This window comes from Cyrtonyx montezumae, unplaced genomic scaffold (genome assembly GCF_038088225.1).
Source record: "Cyrtonyx montezumae isolate F1298 unplaced genomic scaffold, pur_monq_1.0 scaffold_5, whole genome shotgun sequence".
Lineage (NCBI taxonomy): Eukaryota > Metazoa > Chordata > Aves > Galliformes > Odontophoridae > Cyrtonyx > Cyrtonyx montezumae.
In genome coordinates this window covers 17,636,707-17,655,950 of record NW_027072056.1, presented here as the reverse complement: position 1 = coordinate 17,655,950, position 19,244 = coordinate 17,636,707, and the positions used below count along the sequence as shown (strand labels likewise).

At 35.5% G+C, this 19,244-nt stretch overlaps 1 protein-coding gene across 1 annotated transcript in view; it reads left to right on the top strand.

The window, feature by feature from the left end:
* The window catches only part of NAALADL2 (N-acetylated alpha-linked acidic dipeptidase like 2), a 264,780-nt gene that overhangs the window by 153,878 nt on the left and 91,658 nt on the right, over positions 1-19,244 (top strand). The window contains exon 5 of the mRNA XM_065748482.1: positions 7,206-7,356. Coding sequence (XP_065604554.1) covers positions 7,206-7,356 — 151 coding nt within the window. The remainder of the gene's footprint in view (positions 1-7,205; positions 7,357-19,244) is intronic.

Genomic DNA, 19,244 nt, shown 5'->3' with positions numbered 1-19,244 from the left:
TCATGTTATACATAAAGTGGCACTTTTCTTTATCACATATTCTACAATAGACCCTGGTGTTCAATAGGAAAGGTATGTCGAGGTTATGCCTTGTGTAGCACAGTTAGTGAAAAAAGGCCTTGTGGAAAATGTCAACCGTGGAAAAATGGAATCTAGACAAATTTTGCATTTGGGGGTTTCTAGGGGAGATTAGGAGCACAGTTTAATACTGATAATTTATAGAGAACTTTTATTGCTAAGTTTTTCAATAACTTCTTTAATATTTATTGTTTCCAAAACAGCTTCATACACTGGGGCACATACTTTATGATCATTGCTTTTATCATTTCTGGCTTGTGACTGTTTCTCTATTGAGGAAGAAAAATAAGTTACAGTATTGGTTTACTTGAAGGGATGCTAAACAAGTAGTTAAACACTGCTTTTTTTTAGAAATGAAACTAAAATATTAATTCACCAATTAATAATCTGTAGTTTTCATAGCTGATATATAGAGATGCCTGAGGCTTACACATAGCATACTCTGTGTCATTATATGTTCCACTTAAAACCATAACATTAAACAAAAAATACCTAACAATTGTTTCATACAGTATCTAAAGAGACTGTTGTCATACCCAAGGCATTTTACATACATGAAACTCTGATGCAGTGTAATACTCCAGAAAATATACCCCATGAGCTGAGGAGGTGTTCTGTACTTTTGAAGAAATGTGACTTTTCATAGAAACTCTCAAGATAATAATTGTAAGAATAATAAAGTTATTGAAGGTGATTTTTTTTTTTGCCCAGATCTAATGAAGGCAGTTGTGTTTTAACAACTGAACAGATGCCCTAAAATGCAATTACTCAGGGTAGCAAATGTGCCTTAATTAAAAATGTGCAGCTGATTGTTATGTGGATTGTGAGAACATCTGCTAATATCTTGGTAGATTGTATGTAACATCAACAAAACAGAGCTAGTGAAGTCTAAATTCTGCTTTTAACTTGGAGATGGTTGATCAGAGTATGACTTAGGCTTGTTTGTGTTTTAACTTTGCTGTCTTTCAGTACTGGAAAACATACTCAAGGCACCCAAGCATATCCCAGATGTGGACTGCATCTCTTATACAAGTTGAGAGAGTCAAAGATTACAAGTTTGCATTGTATCGTATGCAGTAGATGTAGCTATTTCCCTATCTCTGTACTTATTATTCTTGCTAATTATTATTTGGCAATTTTTAAAACAGCATTTTTTTTGCCCAGTTGTTGCCTACCTTTTAGACAACAACTCTAGTGGTCTGGAGCCATTAAAACTCAAAGCTTACTTTTTTGCAGAATTGTTTGTGGAAACCACTCTCAGATATGAGCAATTATGTGGAATTAATGTAGAGGTTGAGTGAATAATGGCTATGACACCCAGAATCCCCACATGTGGCTGTGGCAAACTGCTTAGCTAAGTCAAATGCACAAAACTCTACTGATTCCTGGCTGTTAGGTGCATGCAATACACGGATCTCTGCTGCTTACAGTGTCTAGCATTGTAGAGCATCTTGTATTAATTCTTCAATTTTTCAGCATACCTGTTACTTCTGTTAGCAGATCTTGCATGAGAATTTGGGGATCCCTTTCCTGAGGTTAAGGTACAAGTTCTTTTCCTTTCCCATGCTCTCTCACTGCTCCTTAGCTGTGGGGCTTCCCTTGCTGAACGACAACAGTCCTTAACTAAGAAAACTCTCTCTGGTTTTTGTTCCTGATATGTAGTGAAGGACAGTCACGGAGACTGGTCACTGTGGTTTTCTGTAAGTTAAGTGCTGTAAATGGACAAACAGTATTTACAAATTACTTGTACTGGAATTACAGCAGTTTTCTGGAAGAAGCAGAACAAAACAGAGGGGAATTGCATACAGTTGTTTCAGGGCTGTGGTTCTATTGACTGTTGAGTATTTTTTGGATTAAAAGTTATAATTTATAAACTATAACCTAGAGTCTAATCAGGGTATTCCTGATGATTTAACAAAATTGTAATTATAAACTTGTGCAGTTGTGTTTTGTGATGGATCTTCAGCTCTGTTCTCTCTGTAACAGTCTAAACCTAATCTAAAATAACTATAAATATCATCAGAAACAACTGTTTCAGTATGAACAAGGAAATACAAATGGCTTTTTGGAGGTCACTCGTCTGGACATTCATCCGGCCTGTTTCTTCTTTTTAATGTTTACTGAATATTTAATGATGCTTATTATATACACAGTGCTCCTCTACACAATTACTTAAGAGTGAGTAGTATTTAATGAAGATGTAGGATTACAGTAGCAATACAGAAGTCTTGGTATTATATGCTCATCAAATAAAGAAACTTTATTTTTCTGGACTGTAAACAATTCAATTATTTCATTTCTGGAGTAAATTAAGTAAAGCTTACTGAGTCCAAATGGCCCTCGTTTCTAGGGAATTGTAGTTCAATTTCATTTTTAATTAGATTGAACATTGTGAATTTCTTAGCAGTGGTAAGCAAGATCTGGCAATAAAACATGCACTCAATTTCTATTAAAAGTTCCTAAGTCTAGTGCAGGAACAGGCAGTATATTTGGATTATGTTCAATTGTCCAATACGCTGTCGTGAAAAATTCCTTTTTTAAAAGCAACTGATGTGTAACAAATGACTTTTCTTTGATAAAACTGTACTGAAGACAAGCAGACAGCAAAAGTAGAAATTATGGGACAAAATCGTTCCATTGTAAGCTTAATATCACATTCAAGACAGTGTTGTTAGAAATGTAGCTGGTCATGGACTGCAAAGCAAAACACTTTTGGGATCAGAGATCGTGGGGCTCGTTGGGAAAATTCTCAAGAGGCTTTTCCTCAGCTGTGACACTTATCTTAAAGGCTAGTATACAGCAAGGAGAACTGTGACTTGGAATTATGCATTAGTGCTTGGAAACTCGCCATACAGACTGAGTTCTGCCAGTGTATAATAGCTATATTTTTTCAACGCTTCATTCATTTGTTGATGTTGGAGGTTATCCCATCTTAGTGCCATAGAAGCTGCTGTTCTTAGCACATGTATTATGTTTCCAAATGCTGTTTGCCAGTCTTGTTATTTCTTTTGTTTCCTTTTCCATTTCATTTGTGCATATATAGCATATTATACGTGTTCAATGTGTCCAGGCTTCTGTGTAAAATGTGGGTACTCAAGGGTGAGGCTGTCAGTCTGCTGCTTTTGAGTACAGCATAGCTCATAGGAAGTTTATGACTCTTTGGTGAATGGCATCTGTAGCTACGAGGAAGAATTTCCAGCAGGGATTCAGGCCAACAACATTAGAACATATGGGATATGTTAGAATACATTCTTGTGATTGTATTTTGGGTTGTGTGTCTGTTTTGCTTCAGAAGGTGAAATGGACCAGCTCTACATGCAGTAATGGATAACTGCTATATGAGAGGTATCTCTCAAATCCTTTTTAGATGTAAAAATAATAACATTATGAAAGTTCTGAATGACAATTTCAATTTGGAAAGTGATTACTAAAAATGTCTCAAAAAATGTCTTAGATGTCAGATTCTTTCCACAAAGAATGGCAATTCATATTATCTTTCATAGCAAGTACATTAGAGTTTTAAGGTCTTGCCACGATGCAAAGCATCATGGTTTTGTCTTGCTTGTGTATGTGGCAATGTACCTTAGTAACACTTTGTTTAATTCCAGTGCAGTACATTTTCTACCTTCAAAAACCTTTATGGGATTAGCCTGTCATTTATGAGATCTTGTTGCTTGCATTTTAAGCTCTTTGCAGTTTTTTTGCTGCTAAATTCTTTTCCCAGTCCTGTTAGTTCAGTACAGAAATAGTGTCATTTCTTAGACAAGGGCATTGTTTGAGCTGAACTGGAAAAACAGATTTCTTTTCATCATCCCCATGGAGTCAGTCATTAAAATGGTTATGTCCTCCATCTCATTTACTATCTTAATGCTGTACCTTGAGGTTGGATCAGTGAAAGCTGAAACATTTTTGGATGGTATTCTGCTGCTGAATTCTTTTCAACATTTCTTAGATAAAGAGATGGAAAATGTAGCATGATTAAACATTGAGTAGTATTCAAAAGGAAAGCTGAAGCCAAAGTGGACCTTTGCTTCCTTTCTTGTTAGAAATATGGAATTTGGAAGAGTTGTATAAAAATGTAGATGTGTATCTATTTATTTTTCTGACTCAAGTCTTGATTGTGGGACTATTGTATCTTCCAAGTACCCTATATTATTATAGGTAAATGAGAGGACAGTGCCATCTAATTAAATCTGCAGTATGTGAAGTTGTATTTTTCTTCTCAAGCAATCTGTTTCAGAAATAGAAATGCATTGTGTCATTGAGGTCTTCCAACAGTTTAAATGGCCCTTTACCCTTGCCTGGTAATTTTACATGCTGCCAATTAGTAAAATGAGATGGGATTTCCTTTCAGAGCCTCATGATTTTAATTGGAACTTCAGTAGAAAAGAATAATTAATAACTTGTAGCCTGTCCAGCTAGTAAAGTTGTGTCTCAGATTAATGAACCATGTATTTTGCACATTGGTCTATGAATTGAAAAATGCACTAGTTAAAAACTGGTTAGTTATCTCTGTAATTAACGCTGATCATCACATGGACTTATAATGACGCTTGGAAGTCCAGCCCTGCTATTCATTGTACTCATTTAAGTATGCGTAATTTTAAATAGAGAGCAGTCTGGTCAACTTCAGGAAAAACTGAAGCCCGTGTGTTAGGTTATTCTGTGTGCTTAAACAGATTAAAGCCCAGAAATGCATTTCTTCTTTCATTTTAGGAATGTGTTACATCCAGATTTTATTGTTAACACTGAAAGGACTTGTAATAAATAGGGTAGTTTGAATCTAGCTTTAGGTAGAGGAAACCTGAAACTTTCACATATTCATATAAAAAAAAAATTCAGAGTTTGGGTATGCAATCCTCAGAGTACCAACACAAGCAGCAGTCTTCCTATGTTTGGTTATAAAAAACACATTGTGAAAAAGGCCTTCAAAAATCTTAGACTGTTTATAATGAAGAGCATAATACTGTCTATAAAATATCTACATACATTACTGATAGCACAGTCAATGCATACTCTTCCAATAATATAAAATATATGCATTTGAATGTGTTTTAAATTTGAGAACTACATTTTTAGCTAAATGTGTTTTTGAAATGTAGACTTCTGAATTCTGGTAGAATAGTAATGAAAGTGCATGAGAACTAAATAACAGAGGAACCTCTAAATACTAGTTTGCAAAAAATATATATTGTTTTAATCGGTGATACTTTTTAGCCACTATGTAATGATTGAAACCTGTAGGCTTGTGTAATGTAGTTGAAAACAAAATTAGATCTGATAAGAAAATGTCAGTGGATATGTCATGAGGTATATTGAGAAGTAAAATGTAGCAGAAGGAACCTATCATGAAATGAAGAGATCTGGTTCATTTTTCTCCATCGCTAATTTGATTTATCGCATGCTAAAAAAAATTCTCATCAATGTATTTATAAACTTTGAAGTGCTCTTGAAAGGTGTTGTATTTAATGAGTTCTTAATGCACCACACTGAAGTTTTGTATAGAGCACCTCTCCCTGGTACATTTGTTCCTACATTCAGGTCATTAAGGTAACCCACTGATATACTCAGATATGTCTTAGCTTCAGGTAGGAGAACACACTAATGTCAGCCACGTGGATCAGTGGCAACCTGCTTCTTGCATCTATATCCAGCAGAGTCATGCCCAACTTGTTGTTGACCTATCTGCCAGTACCTTTTTGGACAAAGCCCAGTGGTAAAGTTTGCCCCAAAAGTGCAGTACGGACCTGATCTGTTACCTACATGCCAATATAAGACTAAAGACGAATGAAAGAATATTGGATATGGGTGTATAAAAGGAAAAGGCAACAGTTATTTTCAATCCTGACAGTTCATTTATATATGATCCATCTTCCTCCTCTTATTGTATCATTTCTCAGACCTAACAAGTGGCCATTTGCAATGTCATCAGTGGAGCATACTGAGTTGTAAGATAATCCTTAAGAGCTGGAATTACTTCTGTCTGAAGAATTAACGTAGTTCTGTGCCATTGTTGTAATCTTGAGTCAGTTCAAAATATGCAGAGCATTATACAGAAAATTCATTTTGTATCATGGAGATATTTCCACATCACAGTTCAGTTTCATGCAATTCACAAGAAAATCTATTTTTCAGTTCTCTGTTAAGGGGGAAGTTTGCATTTTTTCCAGTCATAATTGAGACTGCTTTAAGCTTTGGTGGGTGCTTAGGTGCTTTTGGCCTTGACTCTGGAGAGGTTTGCCTGATTTGCTACCACAGATCTATAGAGTTTTTGAAAGGGTAATTACCGCTACCACTCATGCTGAGATGTCCTAATGAAACAGAATAAAAGCTTTCTGTCTGACAGGAGGCAGGCTCCAAGGCTTGCGTATGCTAGACTATTTTATTTTTTTAATGAACAGTAAACTCCTTGTATTTTCTCTTTACTCAAGAGTAACTATATCTCAAAATCCTATGCAAGTCTGAGGTCAGTGTCCTTGAAGATACATGTCCTTGAAGAGGTAAACTAACCAGAAATGTCATACTGCTGATAGAATGGCAAATTAAGAAAACTACCAAGTATTTGTTATGGATATTACTTTAAACACCAAGCCATTTTCATGATCATAATTTATAACACATGAAAAAAATATATAAGGATTGTAAGTCAAAGCAAGTGTCTAGGGAGAAGAGAGAAAGATGACTCCACTCGCATTTCTTTGTAATCTTGCCTAGTCATGCCTCATCTGAATATGATCTCTGCTTCACAGAACTTGTTCAACAGTGTCACAGTAAAAGAGGTGAAGATGTAACAGTTGCAAATCTCAAATGTTATCACTGGTGCTGTTTCCTGCACCATGAATGTTACATCATTCATAAGTAAGAATTCTTGATATCATTAGCCTTTGAAATTATTTTTACATGAACTGGAAAACTTGATGATGAATCAGTCTTGTTGGTTTTTTATTTTGTCTTTTCAAAGGATAGCTGCTTTGTTTATATGACAAGTTTTTTAGAATGGCACTCGTCTGTACAGATACTGGAGTAAAAGCCTGATGCACGATAAAGCCCTTATCCCAACAGCAATTAAAATAATCAAGTTTTTGGATATTTTCTCTTAATAGTTACCCTTTGTTTTGTCTCCTCAGCTTTCTTTGTTAGAAGACGCAGGGTTTGGTGGTGTCCTTCTTTATGTTGATCCTTGTGATTTACCAAAGACTACAGATCTTGCTGATAAAGCTTTTATGGTTTCCTTGAATAGTGGAGGAGATCCATCGACACCTGGCTATGCCAGTATTGGTAAGTACTGTTTGAGGCGTATTCAGTTAATGGACATTTTAATTCTGAGCAGATTCTAAGTGTGGGAATTAAAATTCTAAATGAAATCCTACCTGAAGTTTAATTTTGGATAAGGGAACACTGTGTAGTGCAGCATGGATCAAAAGTGCTTTACTTCATACTCTTGGCACAAAGTCTGCACTCTAAGTGATTTATTTGTTTCTATTTTTATTGATATATTAACCCAGTATATTATTCGTGTCTCCTTATTTTTACTCCATGAAAAAAGAGCTGTGCATTACTTATCCAGTGGTATCTGAGCAAGTTCCACGATGCTTGTTCCTACTGAAAGAAATATTTTTCCCTTCATACGTTTCATGGTATTGGTAGTGGGGACTTCTGGTCACTAGGTAGAACTTCAGTGGTCCAGTGAAATAGGAGATTAAAATTGTAAAAGATTTAAGAACAATGTTTACATCTCAGCAAAATTACCACTTGAATTAAGATATTTTCTTTAAGTTGTATCTCAGTTCTGCCTGGATAGAATTTTACTTCAAATGTTTATCTAAATAAATATTCTTTTGAGTTGGGGGAGGTGGGACCAAACAAACTGACTTTTCAGAATTATGTAGTGTTTTTAGATGTTTAACGGTTTGGTGTTTTTGTTGTTAATTGGTTGGTTTTGTTGCTGTGGGTTTTTTTTTGTTTTTTTTTTTTTTAACCTCTTCACTGACAATAAGGAGGTAATCTGTATGACCAGTAAGCAAGACTTTCTTCTTTCTCCCTTCTGGCAGTTTAGTGGCTGTGTGTTCTGCCTGTCTGCTAACTGTTCAACTTTACAGCCTTTTTTTACTATATTGGGAAATGTATTCAGCAGAAGTCTATAAGTCTGTGACAAGGCTTTATCAAGAATATTTAGTCCAGTTACTTGCTCAGACATTTCGAGTTTGCCTTAAATTGGCACTAAATTGACTGATGCAACGCTGAGATTCTTTAGGACTAGAATGGCAGGAAATAGAAATATTTGCCTGGTTGTCAAAGAAGTGTGTTAGCTATTCACAGCATGAATGCCTTGACAGCTCTGTGGGAAAGCAATTGCACATTTTCTTGGTGTCTCAGTGTACCTGACCCAGTCTTCCTGTGTGTCCTGGGAGATATGGAGGTAAATGTAACAGTCTTCAAGCTTTATTCTTGCTCATTTTGCAGAGCTATTTGAAAAACAGCTTTTTGTTTATCTATGTGTCTGACTCCTTAATGTTTTATTTACCCTACATGAAAAGAAAAGCTAATTAAAACAGATATAGCAGCATGAAGATGCCACTTCAGTGTCTAAACACTCTGGCATTGGTTTGCTGTCAGTAAATTGTCTTACTAACTGAACGCATTCTAGTTTGTACTGTGAGAAAAAGAAGCTTGACTATGTAGGAAATGATGCAAGTATGTTATTAGTTTACTACTCAAACCCCTTAACATGACTTATCTGTGATTTTAAATCTCTGACCAATATTCACAAACAGGAATAGGCCATCAGGTTTCTATAATCATTTCTGTTTTGGTCTTTTTATTTTCTGTTCAGTTCTTTCACTGGAAGGTAGATCAGATGGAAGTAATTTGTCTTTTCTGGTGATGATTTTCTTCACTGAATAAATTTGGTTAGAGGTAATGTAAGCCTTGGACAAATACAAATAAGTCTGGAGCACAGACTTTTGCCTGAAGGATGTGATTGCCTATGAGGTGGTTAAATAGATAGCATGTGGTGTAAAAGTGCCAGATACCCAGGGTTGTCCGCATCACTCTGATTCACTGAGTTTAACGTGCACTACAAGAAATTTCATTGGAAGCTCCTGCTTAAGTTATTGGCACACCTTTGATACCATCTGCAGTTCACATATTGCCAAAGTAACTGTTACTATTCCAATACTGGGGACTGCTCTAACACCATTCTCCATTTTACTAAAAGTACACAGTAATATAAGCATTAGTTAGTAGGTGAGCTATTCTTTCTGATAACCGTCAGTTTACTAAATAATGATAGTAAATGAACAGTCTAGTGAGGTGAATAAAATGCATGTGAACTGTATTTCTATGCTTCTGTCTTCTGGTTTTTTAATTTTTGTAGTCAGAAAACAAATCTTACTGTGACTTCAGAATGTTGGGCTGCTTCAATCTTATTTTCTTCCAAGAAAAAAAATCTTCAGGATATGATAAATCATGGAGAGATCCTTCTTAAAGTTAAGAACATTTTTAAATGCAGTTTGTGTAATAATTCGGAGAAGACTTTGGAGCTTTCATAATTTAGATCAAATCTTCAATTTAGTGAAGATGAAATGCTGTGCTGCTCTATACAGATTATTTTAGGATGTACTGAAATAGCTTGATGGTGGGTTTGAGATTACTGGTACCTATGAATTGGGTGATTTCTTTGATCTGTGTTTGAGAAACAGAAAACAATACTGATATGAAAAATCAGAAGGATTTATGTAAAAGATTTTGCAGCATTGTTCGGTAATTTGATTCTTTTGTTCTTAAGACTCTTCCAATCATATGAATCTTAATCAATCATATGAACATTTGTTAGAATCATTCTCTCTTACTGACTCTGATTTCCAAAGATCTGTGCCCTCCATTTTTAGAAATCTTTCTTCTGTTTTGCTGCTTTTGAAATGAAACTGATCTATGGCTGGAACTTAGGAAATATATATATATGAATGAGCTTTAAAGGGAGGTGAGACCTGCAAAGTAAAAAGTATTATGAAAACAAAGTTTAGAAGAATGGCATAAAACTTCAGTGGTTTCCCCACCTCCATTTTTTTTCATCTATTTTGATTTTCTGAATGCTGCAGTTCCTTTCATCTACCTGTGTATGGCAGAGATGCATTAGATTTCTTCATTTTTGTATTTAAGAACCATTTTAAATCCATGTTTTCACACAAAAAGTGATTCAGTAAACAAAAATATGCAGAGAATATGTTTGTCTGTCCTGGTATGTAAATAGAAATGTGTCATTGTGATGAGCATCAAGAGCCCTGTCTCTGACATAAGGTACCTTTTAACAGGAGGTCGCTATTGATGCAGTTGTGGGATAGAAATTTATTCTGACAGCATCATGGAAAATACTATGAGCTTCAAAATGTTACAATATAAGATCTCTCAAACGTAATCTTAGACTAGTGTTTCAAGTGTGATGTAGTTTTATTTATTTATTAGGTATGAATTATAACAAAGGCAAAATGGTATATTTTAAATTATTATTTGGTAGTAGTCAGTTTTTCAGGTCACTGTGAACATCTGGTCATGTGAGCAACAATACAGAGACTAGGTAAGAAGAGTTGTTATTACCTATGGGGAAATGTGTGGAGTAGCTCAAATTCTGAATCATTTAGGCTAGGTAATTGCCGTGAACATTCCTCAAACATCTCTAATACGGTTTGACGGAGTAGGGGACAAGGGTGATAAGGAATTAGTGGAGTCTTGAGGTTATTGAGGTTAGAATGGGACATTGAGACCTAGACCTTGACCTGACCTAGTGACAGGTGTTGGAGAAAGTATTGGAGTGGGTGCATCTTAATGGTTCCTTCCAACCCAAAGCATTCTTGTAGTTCTGTGTAAGTATTCATTATGTGCACTCATTTCTAGTAAAAGACTAGTCGTTGAACATATTGAATAATCTTTTTAATATTATAAGGAATCAAGGATTGTTTGTTTGTTTTTGTGACATACCTTAAAAACGTTCATAGAATTTGGAGTGGGATAGAAGATCAAGGACAAACCCCTGATGTAGAATTGAGGTTGTGAGATGTAAGCTTAGCAGATCAGTCAGGAGAAGTTCCACACAGACTTAAGTTGTTAGAAGGATAATTTCTCTCTATAATGGAGGGGAAAATCATGTAGCTTTGAAAGTGCTATGATGTCTGGAAAAGGCAGCAAATGTGGTGAGATGCTACACTAATTGGGCAACTAACTTTTATTAAGATAATTGTTCAGCAGGAACTGAGTAAAATAAATTGTGCTTGTTATTTGGACAATCATTTGGAATGCTCAGAGTGTGGGATTTTATATTCTTAAAATGAAAATCTTAAGTATGTGTATTGGGTGAAATTGGTGAGAGGATTTGGGGAAGAAGGTCATGCAAGGTAGACTTGATGAAATGAGGTCAAGGACTGTCTTCTACCAGTCCCAGCTCTTTCCAGCTGGCATCTCCACAGCCCCATGCGCACCATAGCTGAGGCCATCTGTGATCTTGGTGGCATCTCTGTAAAACCATATTTGATATTGATATTTCGATATTGATGTTTTATTGCAGATGTTAACAGTAAATATGCATCATAAAGCTCTTGGCATTAGCTCTTTTGTAATGTGCCATTCTAATTGAGTCAGTTCTTCTGTAGTGAACACAGGGAACTATTTGGAATATGAGCAAGTACTTGCTGTGACAGAAATGTGTTTTCAGTCAGCGTTGTGATTCCGTATATTTGTGTCCTTCCATCCTTTTATCTACGTTTGTCCTTAAAGTCCTCTACTTTGTGATATTTTACTCCTCTGAAGCAGCCAACTGCATTGAAGTTAACAAAAAGTAGAATGTTCTGTAACAATTTTCACCATGCATATGCAACATATGTTCTAAAACATCTTGTAAATCATCATGATTCTTACAAGATGTCCTTAGCCCTTGTTTGTCTGTTCTTTTAAAAGTCAAAACTCATAGTTTTTCTATGTATGCCTTTGCAGCTGTGGAGGTGGCCTTGGGAATCCTTTTATTCTTTCCACATTTTATGTTTACTTTCTGCTAACGACAACAGATGAATGAAATATGTAGATAACTAGATATGTAGGCTGAAAATGACAGTCAGCACTAAGAGGAATAAGGATTCTGGCTTTATTTTGTTGTCCTAAAGGACAGACTGAAGGTCAGAAAAAAGTAAAGTTTGCAGCCTTGTTTTTTAATTTCAGGTTGTGTGTATGTTTACAGATATGCTTGATCAAATTATTTTGTTTGACATAATTTTAGCGATTCCTGTAAACTCTAAGCATTTCATCATTACCAATTACAGTGCTTTATCTGATATACTGTGCTATTTATTTATTTACCTTTATCTGATATACTGTGCTATTTTGTATATGGAAAAAAATCTGTTATTGTGATAGTGAGATATATCTTTAGGAAACTTTGCATATGGAACAGTGAAAACTGTAAGTAATGGTTTCAGCAGATTTTCAGTATCTCTAGCACTGATTTCAGGAGACGTTTGAATCCATGACCTGCCTCTTGAGACCTGGAAGGATAAAATAAAACAACTATATTTATATTTAGGCACCAATTAAGAGGGTCTGATTTTTTTTTTTCTCCCTACCTTTAAATTGGCACTGGACATGCTTAAAAAGTGAGAATGTCAGTTGACAATGAAGATATTTTAGGCTCCCAAGTTTGAGTGTGTAGACTTCACATAGATACTGTTTTTTCTTCTACTGAAACTGCTTGTAATTTTAACTTGGAGGAGGAAAAAAATCTGAATTGAAAATGCAGGGATCTTATTAATTAAATTATTGAGAGGGAAGGGGAGATGTGGGCTGATAACCAGGTGTTACTGGTTACTCGAGATAATAGTTCAATAGCTTGCTTGCAGTATTTATACTTCAGAGTCTTTCAGATGTCAGACTGAGCCGTATAAGACACAGTTTGTCTCAATTTCAAAATGAAATTTACAAAATAAGAAAAAATGAATTTAGAAGAGCAATGGACTATGCAAGTGGTTAAAAAACAAATTGCTTGACAAAACAAGCTCTTTCTAGAATGCAGACTTAGTTAAGAGGAAAACATATTGGCTCCATGATACCTCTGTTGTCAGAATACATGCATCTAGTTTCCTGTCTACATTATCATCAGGATTATTTTGCTTTTCAAGCTTATGTTGGAGAGGACTCCACATTTGTGACGTTTCAGACAATTTCAAACTACCAAACAGCCTTTACTCTGCACAGAACATTTTCTAGTAAAGCCACTTTGTCTCTCATCTAACAAAAATATCATTTTAAATGGTGTCCAGATTAAATTTTTGAAGCTCCACTACTCAAAAAGGAGGATTAGCGTATTTAAATCTCTTGTGCAATCGTGGTTAAAAATAATCCTTCCATATCTTGAATGACAGCTAGCACAACGTATCTCAGCTCTACATAATACTGAGCAAGTGACATATTACTTTTACTAAAAGCTTGTGAAACAGCCAGTGCTGTTTATGCACTAGCTTGGTGTATTGGAATCTGCTAGTACAACAGCATGCCTGCCTGCGGAGTCTAGCTGAAATCGATTGTGTTTACATGGCTTGAAAATCTGGGGAGGGGAACTGCTTTTGTAGCATCGATCGTTTGCTACTCATCTTCCCTCTGTTACGCATTGCTGTGCTTACTTCTAATGCTGTCATAGCCATTTTGAGTGGCTTCATTGTGTTGGGTGTGCTTTCCTTTACTTTTGGAACTCAGTTAATGTAACATTACGTACTTTAAGATTCTTTCATCCAGCAGCATCTAGCAAATAGGCAGGAAGTTGAAACAGTAATTGTACATGCAAAAAAAATGAGATTATAGCTCAAAAAAAAAAAAAAAAACCCCACAAAAAATCCCCTCATTGATAGCAAAACTATGCATTAAGTTTTTGCTGACTGCAGTCTGTCATCATGTTTCTTAGTTCACTGCAAATTAAACGTGCTTCTCAAGATGACACCTCTGTGCTGCAAGTAAGAAAATGATACTGCTAGTGCTTTGGGATCCAGAAAGTGCCTTCTTTCTTATGCTCCAAAACGTTGCTTATGCAGTGTAGGATCTGACATGAGGAACGATACGGAGAAACTAACATGGGCTTTTGCCCATTCTTTTATCTATCATTTCTGTGTGTGAAGCTTAAGCCTGGGAGATTCTAAGATTAATTATAGTAAAGTTATCTCAGTGACCTAGGCCTATCTTTCCTATTTCCTAATAGTTGAGCATCATTACTATGATAATTTTGAAACATATCTGACATATACATATCTTTGACGTATGTTTGTATGCAGTACTGTATTGTTTTATCCTCCTACTACTCCCATGCACAAGTTAGGATATCACAAAGTAACTCTTAAATAGTGGAAAACTAACACCTGCAAATGCACCTGCATAGTATCAAGAGCACCATAAAGTCAGTTGGCTGATTGTTCAAGTAATTGTATCAGTTGAAGTGACTGTATCAGTTTGGCTGCAAAGCTTTTTTCTCCCCTGATAAAACAATTAAAATGGTCTGGTGATCTGTGAAAGCGTGGAGCTTTGTTTTGGAAAAGGAGTAGCACTGAAATAAATGTTTGCAGCTGGAACTGGCCAGACGTGGAAGAATGTCTGTGACAAATGTGTTACACAAGAAGCTCACTGGGGACATGTCATAGAAAGAGGCAGCCCGGGCTCACAGAGCTTCTTTCTCCTCTGCCTTATGGAGTAGTCCTGCATGCCGTGGCACTGGCCAGCATTTGATGGGTACGATTCCAGGATGAGGCACGGGTGGTTTGTTGCCAGATGCTTTTGTTATCTGACATGTTTTTCATGTGCAAAACTAAGCTACAAGAATGATTTGAATAAACCTTTGAAAGTTTCATAACTGTTTCAATTTCAGTTAGGACAAATGTGTGAACAAAATGTGCATGATTTCCAGTACTTCTTAAGTGCTAATGTTATGTATTTGACAGGTGGGTCTATTGAGTTAGGGAAGAAAGGAGTTAAGCCTCTTGGGTTATTTGAAACCTCACCGAAGTCATGGATGTTTTGTGATAGTTACATAAGGATTTGCATATTTATTTATAGTGGTGTGCTATAGGGACCACCCTTTACAAAGTACATAATGAACAAATGCCCATGCTATCTACTTGGGAGGTATATTTTTTTCTTATAGCAGATGTCAGCTAAAGCTGACACGTGGTGACAATCTATTTCGATTTAGTATAATACTCATAACAAGGAGACTAATTTTAGAACAGCTGTCCTATTCATGTTTTGAAGTGTTTAGGCTCTTTTCTTGATTTCCAAGCATCAGCGGTCTTTCAACTTGTCCACTGTACTTTTTCTACCAATCCTGGTTTAATGCAGGCCTGCAAGGGATTTTCATCAAAATTTTACATTCTCTGATAGAACTGAACCACACAATCTTAAACCTTTAGCATTTGAAACTTGGACAGTACTCACATGATGTATAAAATGTTTCATTTTCTTAACATTTAGTACAGCACAGTGGTGAGGTAAAACCATTCCCTCATCAGTTACTACTGCTCCCTCCTTGGACTGCTCTCTGAGATGTGATTTTGAGTTTTAGTGGCAAGATGCAGGGTATCTCTCTGCACAGTAATGTGTGCTGCTAATACACAGGAAAATAAACAAATAAAAATAAATAAATAAATAAACCAACAACTTTTACCAGAGTGAAAAAACACAGGCTTTGAGAAGATAGGAGGACTTGAGTATTTCCAGAGTTAAACTTATGAGATTCAGGTGTAAGATAATTAGTATCTTTAGCTTTTTTAATAAAGGGTAGTTGATAATAACAAACTTAATAATATCAAAAATGTAGGTATCAAGTGGTGATTACTCTTTGCTTGATCTTACTTAGTTGTCATGTTTGGTTTATAAGCCTTTGATGTTCTTATCACTTATTAATATTAATGCCTTAATATTGGTTCTAGTTTTTGAATTTCTGGCAGTTTAATCTTAGATTAAATGTACTTGTATTTTGAGAGTTTGGGTTTATCCACTGATTGTAGAACGTACCAGTAATTCTGGACTGTGACTCTCCAACTTAGGAATCAGTGCTTTAAAGCACTGATTTCTTTTTCGCTGTGTTCTTGTGTTGACTGCTGTGTCCTCAGTTTGGTATGAATCCAGAGCACTCTCGGAATAAACAATTTATTTTAATTCAGTATACCGCTTAAACAGAGTGAAGGCCAGTTTCAGAGAAGTGAAAAGCTACTCTGTGTTCCACCCCATGACTTGGAAACATTTTTGTTTTGGTAAGTCCTTCAAGGGAACAGTCCTTGTTAAAAATAATCTCATCCAGAGGAAGCCATTTAGAAATGTTTTATGAGGTCCACCAGGAGGATACTATTTCATTCCTGCTGCAGTCTGAATTGTTTGAAGAGTAAAATAATGTTAGATGGTCCAGGGCTCACCAAACTCCAATATATTTTCTCAGACTTCCCAGTGGTGTTCAGAACAAATTCTGCCTTAAACAGATTCTCTCTCTCTCAACCTGAAGACTGGTACACTGTTCTGATGATAAAAATTCCCATTCTCCTATTTAGGGTGGCTTCAGTTCATTTGCAAGGTGACCCTTTTTGCATTCACTTGCCATTAGACTGAGCAGAGTTGTTAACTAGAATACACCTTTGTTAAAGTGAAGGTATGTTTTTGAATCGTCCTGTCCTTAGTTAAGATGAACAAAGCATTCCCCTGAAGTTAAGGCAGTCTGATGGACAGAAAAGACACTGATAATAGGTATAGTCTGTACCAGTCAAAAGTGAAATTGATGGTGGTTTGACAACTGGCTGGTGAGAGAGAGCAGCGGAAGAGGTTTAGGGGCACAACTGAAATGTCTGCAGAATTCTCTGGTAGTTGATTTGTACTTCAGAGGTTCTTCAAGCTTTCTAGAAATTGTTCACAGCTCACCTGTCCAAGAGAAAGACAAACTGTGGTAATGTTACATTTTTCTTCTGGCCTAGCTTAGGCTTTTATTTACTTTGTAGTCTATATTGTATGTTTCCTTCTGCTAAGCCATTAATAATGCTGTCAAAACTGTCCTTCTCTTGTATTGGACATCAGGCAAATCATGCTATTTATATTATATATATTTATTTTTCTCGTACCGTCCTGTTCAATTTGAGATGCATTCAAGTGATTTATGGCATAATTAAATTTTAATGGAAGTATTCCTTGTTTTGTTTGTACTGTACTTGTTTCCTGATGAAAAATCTGTATAACTTTTGTTATTTCAAGAGTAAACACAAGTTTGATTATGTGGATAATCTCAACTTTAGCTGAAAGATATGGCTTTCATTGTAATGTATTTCCCGTTTGTTACCTGTCATGGAAGATGAGATTAGCTGAATTCATAATAATGATATCTTTTTCTTAATACTGTTAGTCTGTGCTGCTCAAAACTATTGTTTATTATTCCTGTACTAGATTGTTGCGAAATCAGATGAACTGTGATGAATATAAATATAAAACAAATTTATTGTATTCTGATTTACTTCAGTCATGGTTAGTATGTTCTTCATTCTGCTTTCTTACATTAAAAGAGTTTTTAGTTCATCATTTTTACATGGCTGAATCACAGAATGGTGGAAACTAGAAGTTGTTCCAAGGCTCTCCATCCTCTCAGTACTCAGTTGAATTCTCTCCAGTATGTCTCTTGTTACTAGAGGGCCAGAACTGGACAAAGGACTCCATATATTGTTCTTTTGTTCAGAAGTCCAGCATCTACGTAAACTAAACCTAAGTGTTGATGCTGTGAAATTTTACTTGTAATTCTGAATTTAAGACTGCAATTTTCCTCAATTCATTGCTTTCTGTTGGGTTTCCAAAGCACCGTTAAAACTTCCCTACTTCCATTTCATGTTCTAGCATCTTTAATTGTTAGTGTACTTTGTATCAAGACTGTAGGAGGAGTCGCTTCTTAAAGGAATGTATTAAAGTTGATATAAATTCCAACTTATGATTCCTTTCAACATTATTTTCTCAATATTGATAAAGATGCTCTAATTATTATGGAGCACTTCCTAAAAGTGCTAATAATTCTTCATTCAATTTGCCTGATAAAGGTTGGTGGCTGTTCATCATCTATGTGTAATTTCCAAAAACTAAGCATCATTCAGTAAATTGTTCTCAGCTAGAGGCTGTTATGTTTTAATTGCAGAGTCTGTGCTCAAGCAGAAGGGAAAATCAATTCACATGGCATCTCTGCCACTTTGAGCAAAGAGAGGAGGGAAATGCCTGACACCTGTGGAGGGAAAGCTTCACTTATATCAGTGAAGTCAGGGAAAATAAAAACACTGATTTGTATGTTTTGCTGTTGTTATATTTTTCTTATGCTTCACATCAGTATTTTCTTTGAATTATCATTTAATTTCTTATTTTGGTGTTGACTAAGAGAACACATTTTCTTCTGAGAGGTCGTCTTTATGATCTCAGTTTTGACCTTTCCCATTTGTTAGTCACTGTTTATGAAGTAAACTGCATTGAAAAGTAGAAATTTCATTTTTATATGTGGTATTATTGATTTTTTGTTCTTTTTGAGAATGAAATAGTATGTCTTAAGACACAGATCATTCATCAGAGTTGTCTGTGGTACCAAGATGCCAACACCATTACGTGGGCTGTTTGAAATGAATGGATAGTTAGACTAACTGAGTTACATGCATTGGGAAGCATCTAGACAACAAGAACATTTCTCTTTGTTGTCATAGCTCTTTATCTTTTAATTATTTAAAATGGGGTCTATTCCATCTGGTTGTTTACATTGGATGAGTTAGTTGTCTGTGGGATGTGTTTTTACTTATATTTATACCAAAAGAGTATTGACAACTATGAATTCTTTTGTTCTACACTATAACTTCTGATGTTCTTTTCTATCTCAATTGAAAGATAAGAGCAGAACTGTCTCCTTCAAATCTCTATTAATTCTGTCCAGAAAGATAGATTGACAGTATGTCAGTGAGTGAAAGAATAATTTTTAGGAGGAATATGTTTACTGTAAATACTTTTGTTTGATGCATTAAGTTCATTAGATTCTCTCTGGAAAAATGTTTTACATTTTATAATAAATTGAATACACACTGAAATCTTAGGGCCCAGTTAGATATAAAACTATATACTCCCACATTATGACTCCAAAGAACTTGTAA